This window comes from Aquila chrysaetos, chromosome 14, assembly GCF_900496995.4.
Source record: "Aquila chrysaetos chrysaetos chromosome 14, bAquChr1.4, whole genome shotgun sequence".
In the NCBI taxonomy this organism is placed as follows: Eukaryota; Metazoa; Chordata; class Aves; order Accipitriformes; family Accipitridae; genus Aquila; species Aquila chrysaetos.
In genome coordinates this window covers 28,841,323-28,859,090 of record NC_044017.1, presented here as the reverse complement: position 1 = coordinate 28,859,090, position 17,768 = coordinate 28,841,323, and the positions used below count along the sequence as shown (strand labels likewise).

General features: G+C 36.9%; 1 protein-coding gene across 2 annotated transcripts in view; it reads left to right on the top strand.

Annotated features, from left to right (window-relative positions):
- The window catches only part of VWA8 (von Willebrand factor A domain containing 8), a 194,439-nt gene that overhangs the window by 110,987 nt on the left and 65,684 nt on the right, over positions 1–17,768 (top strand). For both annotated transcript variants that reach the window (XM_030036351.2, XM_030036352.2), the window contains exons 26-29: positions 4,840–4,991; positions 13,120–13,228; positions 14,162–14,300; positions 15,582–15,784. In XM_030036351.2, coding sequence (XP_029892211.1) covers positions 4,840–4,991; positions 13,120–13,228; positions 14,162–14,300; positions 15,582–15,784 — 603 coding nt within the window. The remainder of the gene's footprint in view (positions 1–4,839; positions 4,992–13,119; positions 13,229–14,161; positions 14,301–15,581; positions 15,785–17,768) is intronic.

The following is a 17,768-nucleotide window of genomic DNA, read 5'->3' as shown; positions in this document are numbered from 1 at the left end:
TGTATAGAATTGGGTCTACAATGTAGTCACAAGAGCATCTTGCCATAAAGGGAAGTAGGGAACCTGTGGCAATTTAGTTGTAGCTTAGATGCTGCCTTCCAAGCTAGGTTGCCTCTATACTAACTTTTTCTTAAGGAAAGGATTTTTTTGGTGAACCTCGAGATACCAAACTAGTTTGAAGACCTGAAACTGCAGGCATAGGGAAAGTTGTCTAATGCAGGTGCCTAACTTGGTTGCTGCAACTATTTCTCTCCACAGATTGCATAGGGAATTTGGGTCTTGCAGCTCTAGATTGGAGGTGACCTGAATATAGGCTTTTTGTCTCGCTCGCCGGCAGTTTTCAGCCTATGTCAAATCTCAGAAGTATTGATGCTAATAGTGGCTTATGGGCAAGCTGAGAAGCTCTGCTCTTGCTCCGTTGGGTTACGATATGCTACCCGTAACTACCGGTGTATGCTATGACTGCTTCTCTGCAATCTAATATGCTAGTTTTCATGAGACCTCTTGTATGTTGTTTTGCAGAGTCAAGATTCACCTGATGTCCCTGGTAGATGTTAATCAGGCAAGCCACGTTAGTCCAGATAAAATGGAAATAGCTTTCTTTACTAACTCTATTGAGTTTGAGAAAGGTGAGATTTTTCGGATAGGCCTTCTTTCTTGTTTGTATCTGAGATTTGTTTTCTAATAGGAGGCACTAGTATAACTAGTTTTCAAGCAGTAAATGTCTAAGGTACCTTCTGGCCCTCAAGTCTACTATTCCTCAGGCTTTTAGGCCTGTTCAGTAAGCTTTTTGTGCTAAGACAGTGCTTTTTTCTGTTCAGCCTAATCTCGAAAGGAAACTAGGCGTATCAAATCACAGTTTGTATCCCTTTCTCACCTTGCTGCCAAACGCACATCAATGATAACCTTTTACCTTTTTGGCCAACCACAGTGAATCTCAGTTACCAGTTTTCAGAGATAATTAGGTTTCTGCTGGTTTAATCAAAATCAATGGCTATGTGATAGAGAGGAACAGATTGAAATTAGAGTCCCTGTGAATGAAAAGGCAGGGGTTGAAGTCATCTTGTTTTGCTTGGCAGTAGACGATGCCCACTAAAGACCCGAGCAATGGTTAATCAATTAGTATGCCTGTCGCTCGGGATGAGCCATAGACGGGGTGCTTCTCGCCGCGCTGACAGGACAACCGAGGAGACGCAGAAAGAGCTGGCAGCGTTCAGTGAAAAGGCATTGGGGATACAGGGGGAAGCCGAGGGCATGGAGGAATGAGCGGGTACGGAGAGATCTTGGGGGCAAGGTGGGCCTTTGGGGTGGTGCGGGCACCTGAAGGCACTCGAATGTGTAGGGAAGGGAGTGGTAGTGAGAACACAAGGTAGAAGACTAAAACAAAAAACTGGACTCGTTACAGGCTGGATACCAGATCATTTGTCACTTTGTTTTCAGGGTAGTGCTAGAAGTACAGTAGACCTCAATGTGTATAGCATATTGTAATTAAGATTCTGTATTTATACTAGGAAACTACGATTTTGCTGATAGCTTTTAAGCAGACTGTAGCAATACATGTACTCATGGGAAGCTAGATCCATAAAAATACGGATTTTTCACCAAGCAGAATTCTGTCACAAGTCTGTATCAAATAAAGCATTACATATATAAATATAAAATTTTTAAAAGCACAGCCCATGTTACTTACTATTTTAAGGAATAGCCAAGATCTAAGCTGTGAAAATACTCCAAGGTACACACAGAAGTGTTACTTTTAAGGGGGAGAATCAATGAATGAGAACCAGACAGACTGATGAGAGATCAATATTTTCTCCAGTAATCTGGTTTTAAAAATCAATAGAAACCAAATGATTTTTTTTTTTTAAATGTTCAACTCAAACATTCAGTGGTTTTTTTTTTTTTCCTTCTAGTGAACTGTCGTTGCCTTTCTTCAGTAAGCAGTTGTCCAGGCAGTTATTAAAAAGTAGTTGTATTTGTTCTGATTGAAACAAGAGAGTTGTGATTATTTTTTTTAATAACTGAAGTAGAGGGCCTTTTGACAAGTGGCTTGTGTTCAGGACAGGTTTTATTGACAGCAGCGATCGGTTGTACCTGAGGAAATAAATGTTTTATTATGTCCTGCTGATACAAGAGGCATGGAACTATTGAGGCAATTCATTGAGGAGAAGGGTATCGATGTCAGAAGTTACGCAATGATTCAGAAAACCATAGACATACTTGGAGGCTACTAGTGAAAACCAGATAATATTTGATGCACTTGACCAAGGTTTTTGCAGTATCTAGTGCAGGGCAGGTAAAAGAGTAGGTCATGAGTGAACAAGATAGCTTGGTGCCAGTTTGTTGTGCTTTGCAGTGAGAAGGGAATAACACAGAAAATGCAGTATTCATCGTCATAAATGCTCTAAAATAATCACTTAAGGAAAGGGTTTGGTTATATAGAGTATGCACAATCTGGACAAGTTTTGTTCTTGTTATCAAAAGACAAGCTTGAAGACAGAATGAGATAGGATCCTGCACACTGAGTACTAAGCAGCTTTACATGTTTTTAAACTATGATGTACATTTTTATAAGTCTGTGGGCCTTTTTTTTTTTCTGCAGTTTGATATTCACTTTGACTCCAAGGTGTAATTTACATTATAGAAGTTAGTACTTTCACTACTAAGCATTGTCACAAACTTTTTGCATTTACATTACATGTGAAATGTTTATACAGTCTTTAGTTAGAATAGCTGTTGGGAGAAATTTTATTTTTAGTACCTGTTTCATTTAGTAAGGAATGGACATTGTAACCAGGATGGCACAGGCTGTAGGACAACTTTATATAATCCCACAATAACTTGTATTTTGCTAAGCTGTAATAATGCAGAACTTCTAATCGGTTCCTCATGGACAGGTTTAAAAAGCAGGACATAGTTTAGCATGCTTTTATACCAACACTAGTACTGAAATATTCTGTGGCATATATACCACAGATTAAAAAAAGGTTTGTACAAGCCTATTTCTAGCAGTGGTATTCCATTCTACCACAGTAAATAGCTAATTTTAGTATTACTTGTGTCACAGGTATTTTAATTCAGAGATTAGGTATTTATTAAGTTGGGAAAATATTAAACTCCTGACTAAGGCTGATGTTTGTTTGATTAAGAGTACAGGTCAAAACATTTATGAAAATTTTCTGGTTTCTTCTATTTTAGTTTTTATTCAGGACTCAAATATCTTTACTTCTAATACTTTTATAAATTTCTCTGACACTTGTGTTACATCTGTTTTTCAAGTTTTTTGTACCAGCTTTGCTCAATAATGGGGAAAAACTGGTTAAGACTTCAACTCCCTAAAATACTTCTTCACATGTTTATCTTCATCATTGTAAATGAGCCATACTGAGATGGGGGCATCCAGGTCCTTGTCTCAAAGTTCTAGTATTTGAATGAAAGGCATATGAAGAAGCAGTGAGAAGTTTAAAATAAAAAGATTCTCACTCCCATCTCTTGCCCAAAAAGGTAAAATAAAGCAGTTAGGTGGTAAAGTTCTAGGATATATAGTAACTTGGTGATTATTTTTTTTTAACTCTTTTTATTTAATTTATTCCATTTACATCTTACAAGAGTAAGATGATTTTTTCAGATGGTTTATTAAAGAGTATCTGTGAAAAGGCTCAGTGACTTATCTGTGTCAACATGTTCAACTTAAACGGCTGTTTTTATCAATGGCAAGTAAAATCTAAATTTTGCACAATACATGTTCTGTTTAAATTACCTAAATGTTCCTTTAAAAATAAGCTTCTTTAAGCCTGAAGTTAAGGTCCATGTTTATTGGAATCTGCCTTAGATTAAATGGGGACAGGTACATGTTTGCTATTGGAGTTTCACAGTGGAAGTTACTGACTAAGCACTTGGAACCAGTTTGCGGAAAGGCTAAGCCAGCGTTTCATACCTATAGTGCCTTCTGCAGATACCAAAAAAACCCTTCTTCATTTCAGTTTATTCCTAGTACATCAGTTCAACTGACTGCTCAGTCAAGGCTTTTAAGTCTTACCGGCTTCTAGGTCTTAGTGGGAAATGAGAGACAGGAAAATGTGTTTTCTTCTTGCAGAACAACAATAATTAAAAGGTGTGGGAATATGTAAGCAGCAGTTCTGAAACCTGGAAGAGCACACTGGCCTTAAATCATCAGTCCAGTTCAGTAGCAAAACTTCCTTTGTTGGAAATACTAATGAAAGTTTGATAAACTTGGTTTTTGTTTTTTTTTTACGTACACAGCATATTTCAAGTAGTATTCTTCACTAAGAAAACAAATGTTTGCAAATCCTAAGTGAATTTCTGTTTCTACTAAAATCCATCATGACCTAAAGTAATTTTTAGTAAGCAAGCAGCGTATCTTCTGCTTTTCTATATTCAACATTAAGAATCGGAATTCTTAAATGAATTGTATAGTTGAATTAAACAAATGTATGTATTTGTGTCAGATCTTTACTGTTAGCAGAAAGCAGTTCCAAATTTAAAAAATACAGGCTATATTTAATTATATGTTCCAATGATTACACCACCTTATTATGTGTATAATGAAAACAGTTATTTAAAAAACTAGTGTTGTTGAGTATTTAAATAATTGCCTCCTGCTTGTTTGTTGAATTCAGGTTTAATGTCAGTAACTTCATTCTGACTTGAAGCAATGTACCTTCTTTATTCCGGAAACTAAAAAAAAGATTACTTGAGCACTTGTCTAAGTTGAGCAATGTTACTGTTATAATTATTAATTTTAAAATTATTTACCAATATGCTGTAACTTAACAGATATTCAGTAAAAGAAATTTGGGGGTCTTTGTTTCTTCACAGAAATTTCCAACTGAAGGACTGGCAAATGTTGTTCGAAATGTATTTGACTTTGACTCCTACAACAACGAAATGCGTGAAATTTTAATCAGCACTTTGCACAAATATGGAATACCTATTGGAGCAAAACCGACCAATGTACAGCTGGCCAAGGAGTAAGAATAACATAAGATATATATTAAGAAGACAGGTCTCTCATGATAACTTTTTTATAGTGTGTTATCTTGCTGCTAACTGATTTAAAAACAACCTGGAATACTTGAAGTCAGTTCTCCTCTGCTTCAAATTTATATTCCTCCAAATAAGTTACAACAATATGAATTACTTTATGACAGAGTATTTGCTTATTACTAATATTTCACCTTTAATGTCCATGTACATATTGATAGCTTGTATGGTAAACAGATATATATTAATAAAGGGAAATACTTGTTTCTTCTCCCGTGTTTTTAATTGAATTGCAACACATTTCTGTCCTGTTATTTATCACCTAAATTGGTAGCAAAAAAACTAAGTTGTCTTCAGTGGTGGTGGGATTTTGTCTTCAATACTTACAAAAGGCTCTACAAAAGTACTTCTGCAGAATAGGACAATGCATGTAAGCTCTAAGAACCATTTTTGTATGTGTCTGTATATCACTATTATTCTTTAATTATGTTACCAGTTGACATATTACACCATATACTTTTTCAGAGGTTAGAATCAAAATAGCTTTTTTTTTTTTTAAAGACTAAACTAAATTATGAAACAGATTTAACTCATTCTTCTACAATTCACAGATTACAAGCTTAAGTAGATCATATTGAAAAGCAATTAGAAAACTTACTCTGGCTTGAACTCTAATACTTAATTTATTTATGGAGAAACAAATATTTCCCTTTCATGAAGGAAGCTTTATGGATATATGGAAAATTGAGTTTGCCATGGGACATATATATTTTATATTTGCTAAGGAGGAACTGATTCTTATGACATAATGTCTTCATATTAGGTGTCCATGTGTAGGTTTCTCCTGCTGGAGCACCACTGTTACCACATCTACATCCTACAGATAACTATTAAAAGAAGTTTGGCAGTGTAATGACTGTGGTGTACCTTTTAATTTTGATGACAGAAGAATTACATGCCTAGGGAACCAGTACTTGAGCAACTGCAGTGTCTGTCAAATTGACAGTACGCCCTTGAAACTCTTGCCATAGTTTCTTTGCTAAAAGTCACTTGGTAATTTCTATTTTAAAGAATTATGATGTTTGTCATATTTTTTGAGAAATTTGCAGTTTGTATCGTTTTTAGAAGTATTAGATGTGGGTTTACACGGGTGGATTGGAGAGGACTCTTTACTAAAGAGAAGATCAGAGGTTTAGGAAACATAAGAGAAAGACTGCTGTGATTGGGGACTGTTTAGTCTAGAAGTGAGAAGATAGAAGAAAGATCTGATCATACTGAATTAGGGATAATCACCTGATCATTTTGAATCCGTCACTGAGGTTTTATAGGACAGGTTACACCAAGAATGACAGACTTGCAAGACCCCCCACAAGATGCTCATCAAGAACTTCACTTGACTGGCAACTATGAGCACATACTCTGTACACTGAAGGCCGAGAGGAGGACAAACTACAGGAGCAGTTCACACGCACTTGATAAAAGCAACTTTTTCTTAGATGTCGCCATGTTAGATTGGGACTAGGCTGACCATCTGGCTCTGATGATCCAGAAGTCTTGGTCTCAGTATCTCACTTGCATCCACCACAGCTGGCATTTCAGGTTATCCTACTGCTCCATTCCAAGACAGCCTTGATATTGGTCATGAGATTGAATCCGATGGAGCTTGTAAACCACAGGTGCATCACCTTGAATTACAGACACGGCTTTCAGGAATGGTTAAGGCACAGTTGATTGTGCCTTGGGGTAAAAGAACACCTAGATAATCTCTCTAAATCTGTTCCAGCCCATATTGCAAGTTCCCGTGACAGACACGTTGAGGTAATTGGGTCTGCTGTTTGGACCACTGCAGAAAAGGTACTTCCTGAAGCTGCTACTTGTTTAGGACTAGAGTACTGACCTCCTCTATGTTGTTTTCCAGGAAGAGAGTAGGATAATGGTACTAATCTAGTCCATCCCACTTCCTTCAGAAAAGATGCAAGTTAATCTAAAACCTTACCTGATTTTTTGTCATGATTCATGCCTGAAAACCTTCAGAGATGGAGTTCTGTAACCTCCCAAAGCAAGTCAGTCTTGTGTCTAAATATCCTTGCCATTAGAAAGTCATCTCTAGACTAAACACATCCAGTTCTCTCAATCTTTCCCCTTTTTTAAGGCGTCTGGTTGTTTTTATTTTTCTTTTATGTTCCCCATCTCCACTTGATTCATGTCCATCTTTAAGCATTGTGCACAAAACCGGGCAGGTTAGTTTCTGCTAGAGCTGAGTAGAGTCGTATGAGAGTATAGAATAGAGATGTATTTCATGCAGCAGTCCCTTTTAAAAACCCCAGGGTGTTTGCATTTGTTGCAATGTTTAACTCATGTCTAGTTTTCTGAACGTGAACGTCCACATTCTTTCTGCAGAACCCTGCATAGCGCTTACCCCATCTTCACTTCATGTAATCAGCTTCCTTTGTGCTTACACTTTTCTTACAGTATTGTATTTTTTCAGATTAATTCTCTGACTTGTCAAGATCAGTTTCAATGTTAAGCTTGTTTTCCTACCTGCTTATAGTCTCTCACAAGTTGGCAATCGGCAGGTTTACTAGGTGTAATTTCTACGGTGTCCCAGTGACAACAGCATACCCCAACAGAGGTTCGCTTCTGTGCTCCAGTCTGAATTTGGAAGACTTTTAAGACATACTAGCTAACATAATAAATTGCTCAATGGTTCTATTAAGTAATGTGAAAACTAGGATAATAGTCCAAACATATTCTGCCTGAGGATGGTACTCATACCTGCAGCAAAATCATTGCTATTGATAAGTATACAAATCCTGTACGATTAAGAAGTTTTGTAATACAGAAGCATTCCGAGGAGATTCTAGGACAGGAAAATCATTATACTGAAATGCTGACTCCTTTATACAGGTACTCTCTGGCATGTCTTGGATCAAACAGTTTATGAATCTTTATTTAATTTTAATAAGTTTTGGAGAAGTCTGTCACCTATTGCTTAATCTAAGAGAAAACTTGAATAAATCAGAATTATTTAAATTGCTGCTGAAACATAACTGCTGTAAATATAGGAGCAAAAACATGAGAGACATGAGCAACACACTACAATACAGGGTCTCAATAGAAGGAATTTTGGGGGTTGTAGCCAGCTGAAATTGTAGGGGAAATTTAGCAGATGGTACCAGTGACCCTTATGGGCATTTTAGCTTAGGCTCTGGAATTAATATACCTGATCTTGGAAGGAAAGATTAGGTTGGTGTCTAATTACCATTTAGAAAAGAATTCATGCAGTAGTTATTTCTTCAAGAGAGAAATGAATTTGTAGATGCTAATTCATTTATTTCCAAAATTAGTATCATATATTAGACCTGTAAAGTAATGCTTTACTTGGGCTTTTTGTTTGCTTCAGTTTGGTTTTTTCCCAAATAGCTTGACCATTCCTCAAGCCACTGACATGTTGAGTATTGTCTGATTATAACATCATGATACTGTCTGTATCTCCCGGTATCACCTTTTCAATAGTTTATAATTTGTATCAGTATTGTGTGTAAAGCAAATGGCTTGTCTGTGATGCTTTGCCAAGACATAGTGGTTAAAATGGATTACTCGTACTAACTCATTATCTTTCTTTATGTACATTACACGTTGTTTTTCCCGTTGACATCTGTTATGTCACATTTGTCTGAACTCATGTTAATCTGCCATTTTGGTGCACAGTTCAGGCCATTTGCAATTCCTAGGTAAAACAGCATTCAGCTCTAATTCTGCTATTTATCCTTGATGAAATTGCCATTCCATAGCTTTCTTCCTGTCGCTGTCCATTTCCAGGTGCTTGCTATAACTTGAATATTTGTTTTATATGAACTGAATTTTTTTATATGCCATGTAAATATGTAAATTTTAACGGCTTTCATTTTCTCTTGAAACTGGTGGGTTTTTTCCCCAGGTAATCTGTAGTTAATTGTTGGACCTGTCTCATACTGCATGTGTCTCTTGTCCATCCTGTGCTTTGCGGGGGAAGCAGAGGCAGGGTCCGTACTTGACTGTCAGGGAGCAGGAGACCTAACATAAGATTGTTCTGTATGTCTACTGCTTATTTTTTTAATCAGAAGGTTTTTAAGTAAAGTACGGAGAGCTGATTGGTAAGGAATTTTCCTGGTTTCAAACTATATCACTTAAGTCCAAAAAAGTTAAGTGAGATAAAAGTTGCTTCAGCTAGGCAGAGCACAAGATGCTACTGAAGTCCTTGAATAACACATTCTGTGGCAGCACTGAGCTGGTTTACAAGATCATGTATTAAGCAGCTTTGTTGCCTCAGAGTTCATGTCCGCAGCCGTAATACTGCGGTAGCTGGCTGTAGAGCATTTGCATTCAGTGGAACTTCAGTCTTCCAAGATTCGTAGCCATTTCCCAATATGTTCTCAGAAAGCTAAATTAATAACTTTATAAAGCAGGTTCTGTTGGCTTTTTGAACACAGTTGTTTGGTGGATTGGTTTTGTGGTTTCTTTTTTTTTTAATTAGCCTAAAATGAATTTCTTCTCTAAAATCAAAAAGATACAAATGAAAAGAAATTGTGTTCTGTAGGTGTCAGTTTCAAAAGTTTTCCAGCACCAGAAGCCACTAGAGAATTCTCTTTTCGCAGATTGTCTCCCCTTTAGACTGCTGTGCATGAAGAAAATCAGGCTAAATAGTAATTTTTTGTAGAATTGCCCCCAAAACTGTAGATCCTGTGCAATCACCTTTTCTAAACAAAATACCTGCTTATATAACCATTTCATGGACAGCAGTGATCTTGTAGAAAACTAGGATGTAAAATTAAGAGTAAATAAACGTAAAATCTCTAGATTTTCCTGAAGGAACAGGCTTTGACAGATCCATAATCAAAGAACTGGTCAGAAATAATTCCTTAGAACTTGCTTTTAAGTCGTGGCTTTCTTACAAGATTACTGCAGTCTGTCGTGTATTTTTTCTGTTCTAGAAACCCTTTCCAGCTTTTGAGGAAATCAAAAATCATGTATCACCCTGCGCACCCCAGCTGGAGAAAGCAGTGGAGTTTCAGAACCATCCTTACCCAGCCACTGCACTTTTACACCCTACAGGTTTCTTTGCTTCACAGATTTTTGCCAGTGGTGGCATTTCCATAGTATTCTGTCTGCCTTTTATGTAACTGGTATTTGGTTAATTAATTTGAAATACAGCAGTGTGGCAGGAGCACCTTGTGAAGCTTTTTACTAGTACTGTCACTGCAAGTTATTTTCAAAACTTGCTTTTTCCTTAAAAATCCTGGGAAAATACAGTAATTTCACTCCTTCACTGTGTATCATATATATTCATTGGAGGAGACCTGTTGAGATGCGTACACATTTTCACTGTGGGCATGTTGTTCCAGTCCTTCTGCACCCTCACTCTCTCTTGAAAATCATTCAGGAGGCAGACTGATTATAAGACCTTTAATGCCACCAGCTTCTTAAATACTCTTAGTCTTTCTTAGACCAGATTTATATGAGAGAGCAGTAAGATAGAGTGAAAAAGAATTGTCAGGCCCTGGAAGAATAAGGTCCCTATTATTCTTGACAAAGAACTGAATTCTGCTTTCTGTTTTATTCTCAAATTCTGATCTACCTTTCCCTCCTCTTTGCTGTTCATGATGACTTGGTCTGCTGCCCCAGAGAAACTAAATCGTTCAGAAACAGGGAAGAGAACAAAACCTCAAGAATCCAGGAGAAAGGAGAAATCAGTTTTCCTGAGGGAAGAGAGGAACTATTAGCAAAGCAAATCTCCAGAAAGCTGAACCAGAGTGGAAATGTTTTGTTTCTTTGGGAATGCAATCTGTAATCCTGTTGCTATATAAAGCAGGGTATTTGGTTAGAGCTGGTTATTAACATATGTTTTGTCTTAAAATTTAATAAGTATTCATGATTATTAGTGAACCCGTTGATTTCTAGGATGTTGTCCATGGAATAATGTGTCAGGAATTAAAACTGAAGTCCAAATCCCTGTGGAAGCTGATGTTCCATTGAGCTAATGGGAAGCAATTATTGCTGATTATAGGCATATCAGAGATTATGCTACTTGGAGTCATCATAGCAAAAAAAATCTCCAGTTTCTTTTTGCACACAAGACACTTTTGGCTCAAGACATAGCCAACATTTTGCCAACAAATCATTTTGAAACTGAAATGGAAGCCTGAAGTAAAATTCCAGCTTATGGATAAACTGACATTTAGTTTAGTCACTTGACTGCCCATTTTCTGACTGCATGAATAAATTTATCTAAGAACTGTGTATATGTTGAAATAGTGCATCCTGAATGTTTTCTCCTAATGGTGTTGAATGTTGTAATCTACAATATATTGTACTTGCAATTTTTTTGAGTCTGGCTTAATTTCTCTTCTGAATTTGGGAAGAATCTGGCTAGACTAGCTGGGTGTAAAGAATGGAAAAATGCAAACTGAAGTGAGGAAGAACGCAAAATAAATCACTCTTCAAACATTGGTATCTATTGATATTCTTAACTAGGCAACAAACAGGCAATGAAGACTCTACTGGCTCTTTGAGTAAGAGAGGGAATTAATGAGATGCACTTTCCTCATTACATGCCCCAGTGGCATATTGCTGGCAGCTGGATATTTATCTGTGAGCACCAACGATCTATAGCATCCGAACCATTTTCTGTTTGCAAAATTGTCTTTGGCTATCTGACTGCCTTGGCAGATGGTCCAAACGCGGAATGGGGATGGAGGCTGAGTGACTGTCTACCTGTGAGTACTGGCTTCTCCAGGTTGCTTGAGATTTGGTGTCAATATACCAGTAAGAAATGTTCGTGCAGCTTTCCTGCGTGAGTTGCAAAGAGTAGAGAATATTAGTGTTCATTCCCTGAATTTTACTTTAGGTTCCCAGTGGAAAAAAAGTAAAATTAAAATTCCCAAAGATTCATATATAGTCCAACTGAGGATTTTTGATTTGGGATCCCTTCTTATTCTGAAAAGAATATCAAGAAGAAATGAAACAAACCTCTAATGTCTAGAGGGGCTGGGTTGGTTGGTGGGGAGAGGGGAAATAATTGTAGCAGTAGGAACGAGCATCATCAGACAGAACAGAAGAGACCGTGCACAGACTTTTAACAAACAGTCTAAAAGGAATTCCTTAAAATAGACTTTGGAGATATTTATAGAAACTGGGAGAAGGAATGTCTTCTGTTCTCTTGCCAAGTCTTGTAGCTGTACAATAATGTCCAACGGCGTGTAGCACAGAATGTAGTTTTGGTAGGAGGTCTCTTTAGGAGCAACTGATCCCAGATAAAAGAAACCAAAAGTGATGAGTTCATTAGCTTGAAGGTATTCATGTCAATTAATGAAGTCAAACTGCTTTCAGTGGTTGCAAATCACTTCAGAGGAAATAAATAAAAATTGTGTTTCCTTATTTTGCTGTCAAGCTACTTTGTCATATGCCAGCATTTTCTTTGCCTGTATAAATGAGCTTTGCTGTGGCCCATATATTTCTTCCCTAAATAAAAGGTACAGAAATGAAGAAATTAGACCAAGGCAAGCAACTGAGGCTTTTGGAGATGTCCCTGTCCTTTCTGTAGACTGTACTGGCAAGAAGGCAATGGGATAAGCTCACATCTGTATTCCTTTGCCTTTGTTCATGTGAGCAGTGGCAAAATATATGGAAATAATTTGTTGAACTTTTATTGCATGGTTAACTTGCTGATTCTGCTCGTTTTCTAGATGAGTGTGCCACTAACAGGAGTTCTTTTAAGTGGTACTATCACACCCTGCCTGATCTGAATAAAGCAAAGTATGAGACGGTTTGGATATATTTTATTACATATCTCAAATAATTCAGACTGGAAAAGTTTTCCTTTTGAGGCCATATTATGTGAATTGCTTCTTCTTTTATGATGCTGTTTAGCTTGTGACTGTATTACTATTCCAGAAGGCTAAAATTTTTGTGATTTAAAATGTAAAAGAAATGAAATATTTTAGCGAGGAAACATTTTCTACAAGAGAATCTTCAGATATGTCTCATTGGAAAAATGCAGTTGTTTGAATGATTGATTCTATACCAGTTGCTGGTTAATGAATGTAAAAATTTGTTTGTTCCTACATTGTTTGACAGACTGCCGTTACCAGATCATAAATTTATGGGCTACTGGAAAGTCAATCAGCTGGGGAATGCACAACAGAAACTGCTGTGTCCAACAGAAACTCAAAAAATAGATGTAAAGGTCTGTCTTTTTAAAAAAAATAATAATTCATATAATACTGTTTTTATGTATTGGGATGCGAAGAATTTAAATGTGATCAATTTCTTCAGGAAAAAGTGTATACAGAGCATGGTTCTTGTTACCTGTTCTTAGCTTTTTTTATACTGGCTAGAAGAATGAATGTTTTTGTATACCTAGCCCTCACAGTGTAAGATGTGCTTTAAAATCAGTAAGTTTGGTCAGAAGTTCCTGAAGAGAGGTTTTTATAAGGATATTGAAAATACCATATTTGAGGGAGCTTTGTAGCTATTTTGAATGCTTGGAGGTGGCTGTTTTCAGGCCCCAGATCTCAATTTTTGAATAAGATCAGACTGAAAAGAAAGCTGTTTTCTGTTTCTATTTTGCATGCAGCTGAATTCTTATGGGTCTTCGGCACTGCCAAGTTTGAATCTGAACCTTTGGTACAATTTGACCTGCAGCCAAAGCTTCTAAGTCCTTTACAGTTTTGAGTTCTTGGCTTAACTTCAGTAATTATTACTCCAGTGAATAAAGAAAAATCTGAACTGCTAATGTGATGTAGCGGTGAGATTTAAACTTTATATAATAAGAAATCACCATTGAACTTCTTTGAAACAAAAATATTCTGATTTTTTCCTCGTATGGACTGTGTTTTATCAGTACATGATACCTCCTTTGTGCCACTGGGCAATAATGGTTCCAAACCAATAAAAGACTAAAGAGGAAAGGCATGATGATTTCTATACTGTAAAGGAAATGGCAGTATGGATATTCAGAGAGCTTGCAGAAAAGCAATTCCTTTTCCCTTTTATTTATTTAGTAATCGGTCTGTTTCTGTTGTTAATAGTATTAAGTCTTGAAGAAGACTTCTAGATTTTCGTAAAGAACGGTGAGTGGAGTATTTTAACAAGCCCTCATTGTTATCATTTGTTTTAGGGCCCTGTGTACTTAAATATTCAAGGATTTCCACTGGAACGACATGAAGCCAGATCCCTCAGTTTCACAGAAGAACTCGCTTTTTGGACACTGCCTTTGGGTGAAGTTAACTTAGTTTGCGATGTCACAGTAACAAAAGGTGCGGTAAGAAAAGCTACTAACTTTTGTAGTGATGCCCAATATTATAAATACGTGAAATATCCTTAACCTGAGGAAGGACTGGGCTGTTGACTTCACAAGTGCTTGCCAATAGCCAGTGGCAGAATATAAAAGGGCGATATGAGGGATTCTAAGTGTAATAACAACACTTCAGTGCATTTACAGTAGTGTGTATTTCTAGGTATGTTTGCAATGGAGTATATGAATAATACTAGGAATTGGAATATGGGAATGGAGGATATGGAGTATGGGAATGGAGTATAGGAATAATAATTTATCTTTTTCCACTTTTTTTTTTTAACAGTAGGTGAAATACAAAAATAATCAGCCACTGAAATTGGAGCATAATTTCACTGAGTTGTGGTCTTTGTAAGGATATGCATCTTTCTCAAACTAGGAGAAGGATGTGTAATTAAAGTAGATCACAGCCACAAAATTGCAAGTCTGTTTAGTTTGTATGTTCAACACTGTATTACTTCACAAAACCGATTCTTTGACTTTTCCTCTCTCAATTCAGTTTTAATACAAATCTTTTAACTTGCAGAGTGCTGTGCTTTTTTCCCCTGTGCTTATACTGCTTAAAATTCTTTCTCACTAGATCAAACCTGCCTTAGTTACCTGTACTACTTACATCCCAAAGTGAATTGTGTCATTGGGAATATTCATAAATGTTTTTAGGGTTCCTCATTAAACATGTCTAAAGTTTATTGTAAACAGATCACTTATGATCAATACTGGAATGCTTGTAGTCTTAGCTTCAAATACATTAACAGACTTTTATGACAGCAAAACAGAAATTAGGGGGCTTTGATTGATTTCGAGAATTGCCTGAAATCAGTCAGGAAGGTGCTATATGTGAAAAGTTCCATACAAAGTTTGCATTCATCCCATGTTTAATTATTAAATACATGAATTGAAAGGGAGGATGGGATAGAGGAGGAGGGAGAACCAAATTTATAAACAAAGAAAAACATCTGGACAGATTTTGTATATACTAGCAGCTGGCAGGCGTTGCAGTCATGTCTATACAAATGTGCCTCGGACTACTTGTTTGAAGAGTTAATAGTGTTGTGGCAAGATTCTGCCTGTTAACATTTAGTTAGTATCAGGAAACCGTTTCTCTCTTCATCTCCCTGTGTCAACGGTGGTAATTCTTCTGTACGTTTTGCTACCTCATCTGCCGAGTTTATGACATATATATTTCCAGAAGAGCAACGCACAATGTCAGTAGCCTTTCATTAATTTTATTTTCTTGTTTCAGAAGAGGAAGCCAAAAACATTCTTTACGTTACTACGTGCAATCCTGTTTCCTTGTACTTCATGAACGTTTCTAGTAAGAGTGGATACTTTGTGGATCTTTATGACCTCTTCCCAAGAACAGTTGGAAGTGTCTGGCAACCTTTTGTGACCGTGGCACCACTGGGAAATCCACTCAAAGGTCAAGTGGTTCTACATGAAGAGGAGGTAAAAAAAATTAAAACAGCTAAATGTTTAGTGATGAGCAAAGTAGTATCATAAAGGCAGGATTGCTCAGGAGTCTACCTCCTATAGATTGAAGTAGCCTGGACAAGCCTACCCTTTCTGAACGTTCTCTTTTTCACTGTAATTGAAGCTTGGGAGTTGCCTTCAGCTTTAGTTTTTATGTGGAGATTTTCCTCTTGCACTTTTGAGCTGGACAATATCCTTTTGTGTTCTTGAAGCTGAGTTCTACCTGCTTATCTTATTTCTCTTACTGATAAAGGGAGATTGGCCTTCATGGGGGAAAGGGAGATAGTGGGTTGCGTTCAGGAGTCTCAGTCAAGCAGCGTACGTTTGCAAAGTGCAAAGTACAAAGCAAGCTGTTTTATGCTGTGAACTTAAGTTCTGCTCCAGTCTTGTCCCCTTTTTACTTTTCAGATAGCATATGAAAGAGACATTTTCTGAGTCACAAAGTAAAATGTTGCTTGTATTTGCTTCATGCCACTATTTTTTATTTGTTTTGTGAACCCTGGTATTTCTCATTCTGTAACATCTGAAGTACTGAGACTAGAAAGAAGACTATGTAAGCCTTGCCATCTAGTGTATCAGCAATGCAAATTTAGAACCCCTAACGACTTCAGTGTTGGTTTGACTGGAATCCTTTTTTTAAAGTCAAGTGTTGCATACACACCACATACTTTCCACTTTCCATTACTATCAGTGAACTGATTGGAACATTTCCAATTCCAAACTTCTTTGCCTGGGAGTGGGAAGAGACAACAGTTGATACAGTGCTGCTGCTGTTCATTTTTTAATATTAATAATAGTTTATTATGTTACCTACCAGTCATAGTGGTTTGACATGGGCATTTAATCTGGTCATCGGTGTTGGTTGGTTTTTCCTTTTCCTTTTGTTGTCCTGAATTTCCTCTGCCTGTTTTTCAGTAGGTGAGAGACTCTGATCTAGAAGAACCTTTCCTACATTGAGTTAGGATATTAAGTAGTTTTCAGTTATTTCATAACTAGTGTCTCTGTAATACTGTTGTTCCAGGAATGTTTGTCAAGTTTTCACACCACTTTCTGGTCTCAAACACTACAGTTAAGCTCGAAGCCTTATGAGAAACACAATTCTTCTGCCTTTAGTAGAACTGCCTATGCCTTCTTTAGCTTTGCCTTGGACACTTTCCAATGCCAACTGGAAAAAATATGATTCTGAAGTTACCTGCTTGTTGTGATTGCCTGTGTAGTTGTCCTGAACACCTATAGAAGTACCATTCGGACAATTTTGAGATGCACATAACACATTTCTTTGGTTCTAAACGATACTTGGCATTTTTTGGCGAAGTCAACACAGGAAACTGTAAAACAGATGGCAGTCTATCTTGTGTCTAAGAATGTTTAAAATGTCTCATGCTCTTTAATATAAAGCCCAGCAATATTCTTTGCTTTCTAAGCCTCTGAAATTCCTACCATGAAAATAATTGTCCTGCTAGTTTTGTTTTTAACCAAATCATAGTAGTATTTGGTGTCAGCAATGAAGTTTTTATCAAAGGTTCATCCATGAAGCTCTAGGTAGTTAACTCTGTGACTGGTTTTGCCTGTCCTCGTGGAATATATTTTTCAGTGACAGTATGAATTAAACTCTGAAATGAAGTTTGTTTTGTGGAGAGACTATGGCAGCTCAGTGCCCCTTTCCAGATGACTTCAGTTGAGCGTAACCTCAAGTTTTTTCTCTGGCAAAGCTTAAAGGTTGCCAGTTTCAGTCTTGCCTTTCTTAGCAAGTGCTACAGGTGAACAAATCCTGTCTGAAAATAAGCCTGTTTTACACTGCTGGAAAATAATACAGAATTACAATATTCTGAATGCTTTGCATTATCTTAGGACTTTTTAGATACTGTTAACTCACTACTCATTCATTGAGTGTGAAAGTATGTTTCATTAAACTACAAACTTGGTTGCAAAAAGTCATTGTATACTTAGGACGCCATTC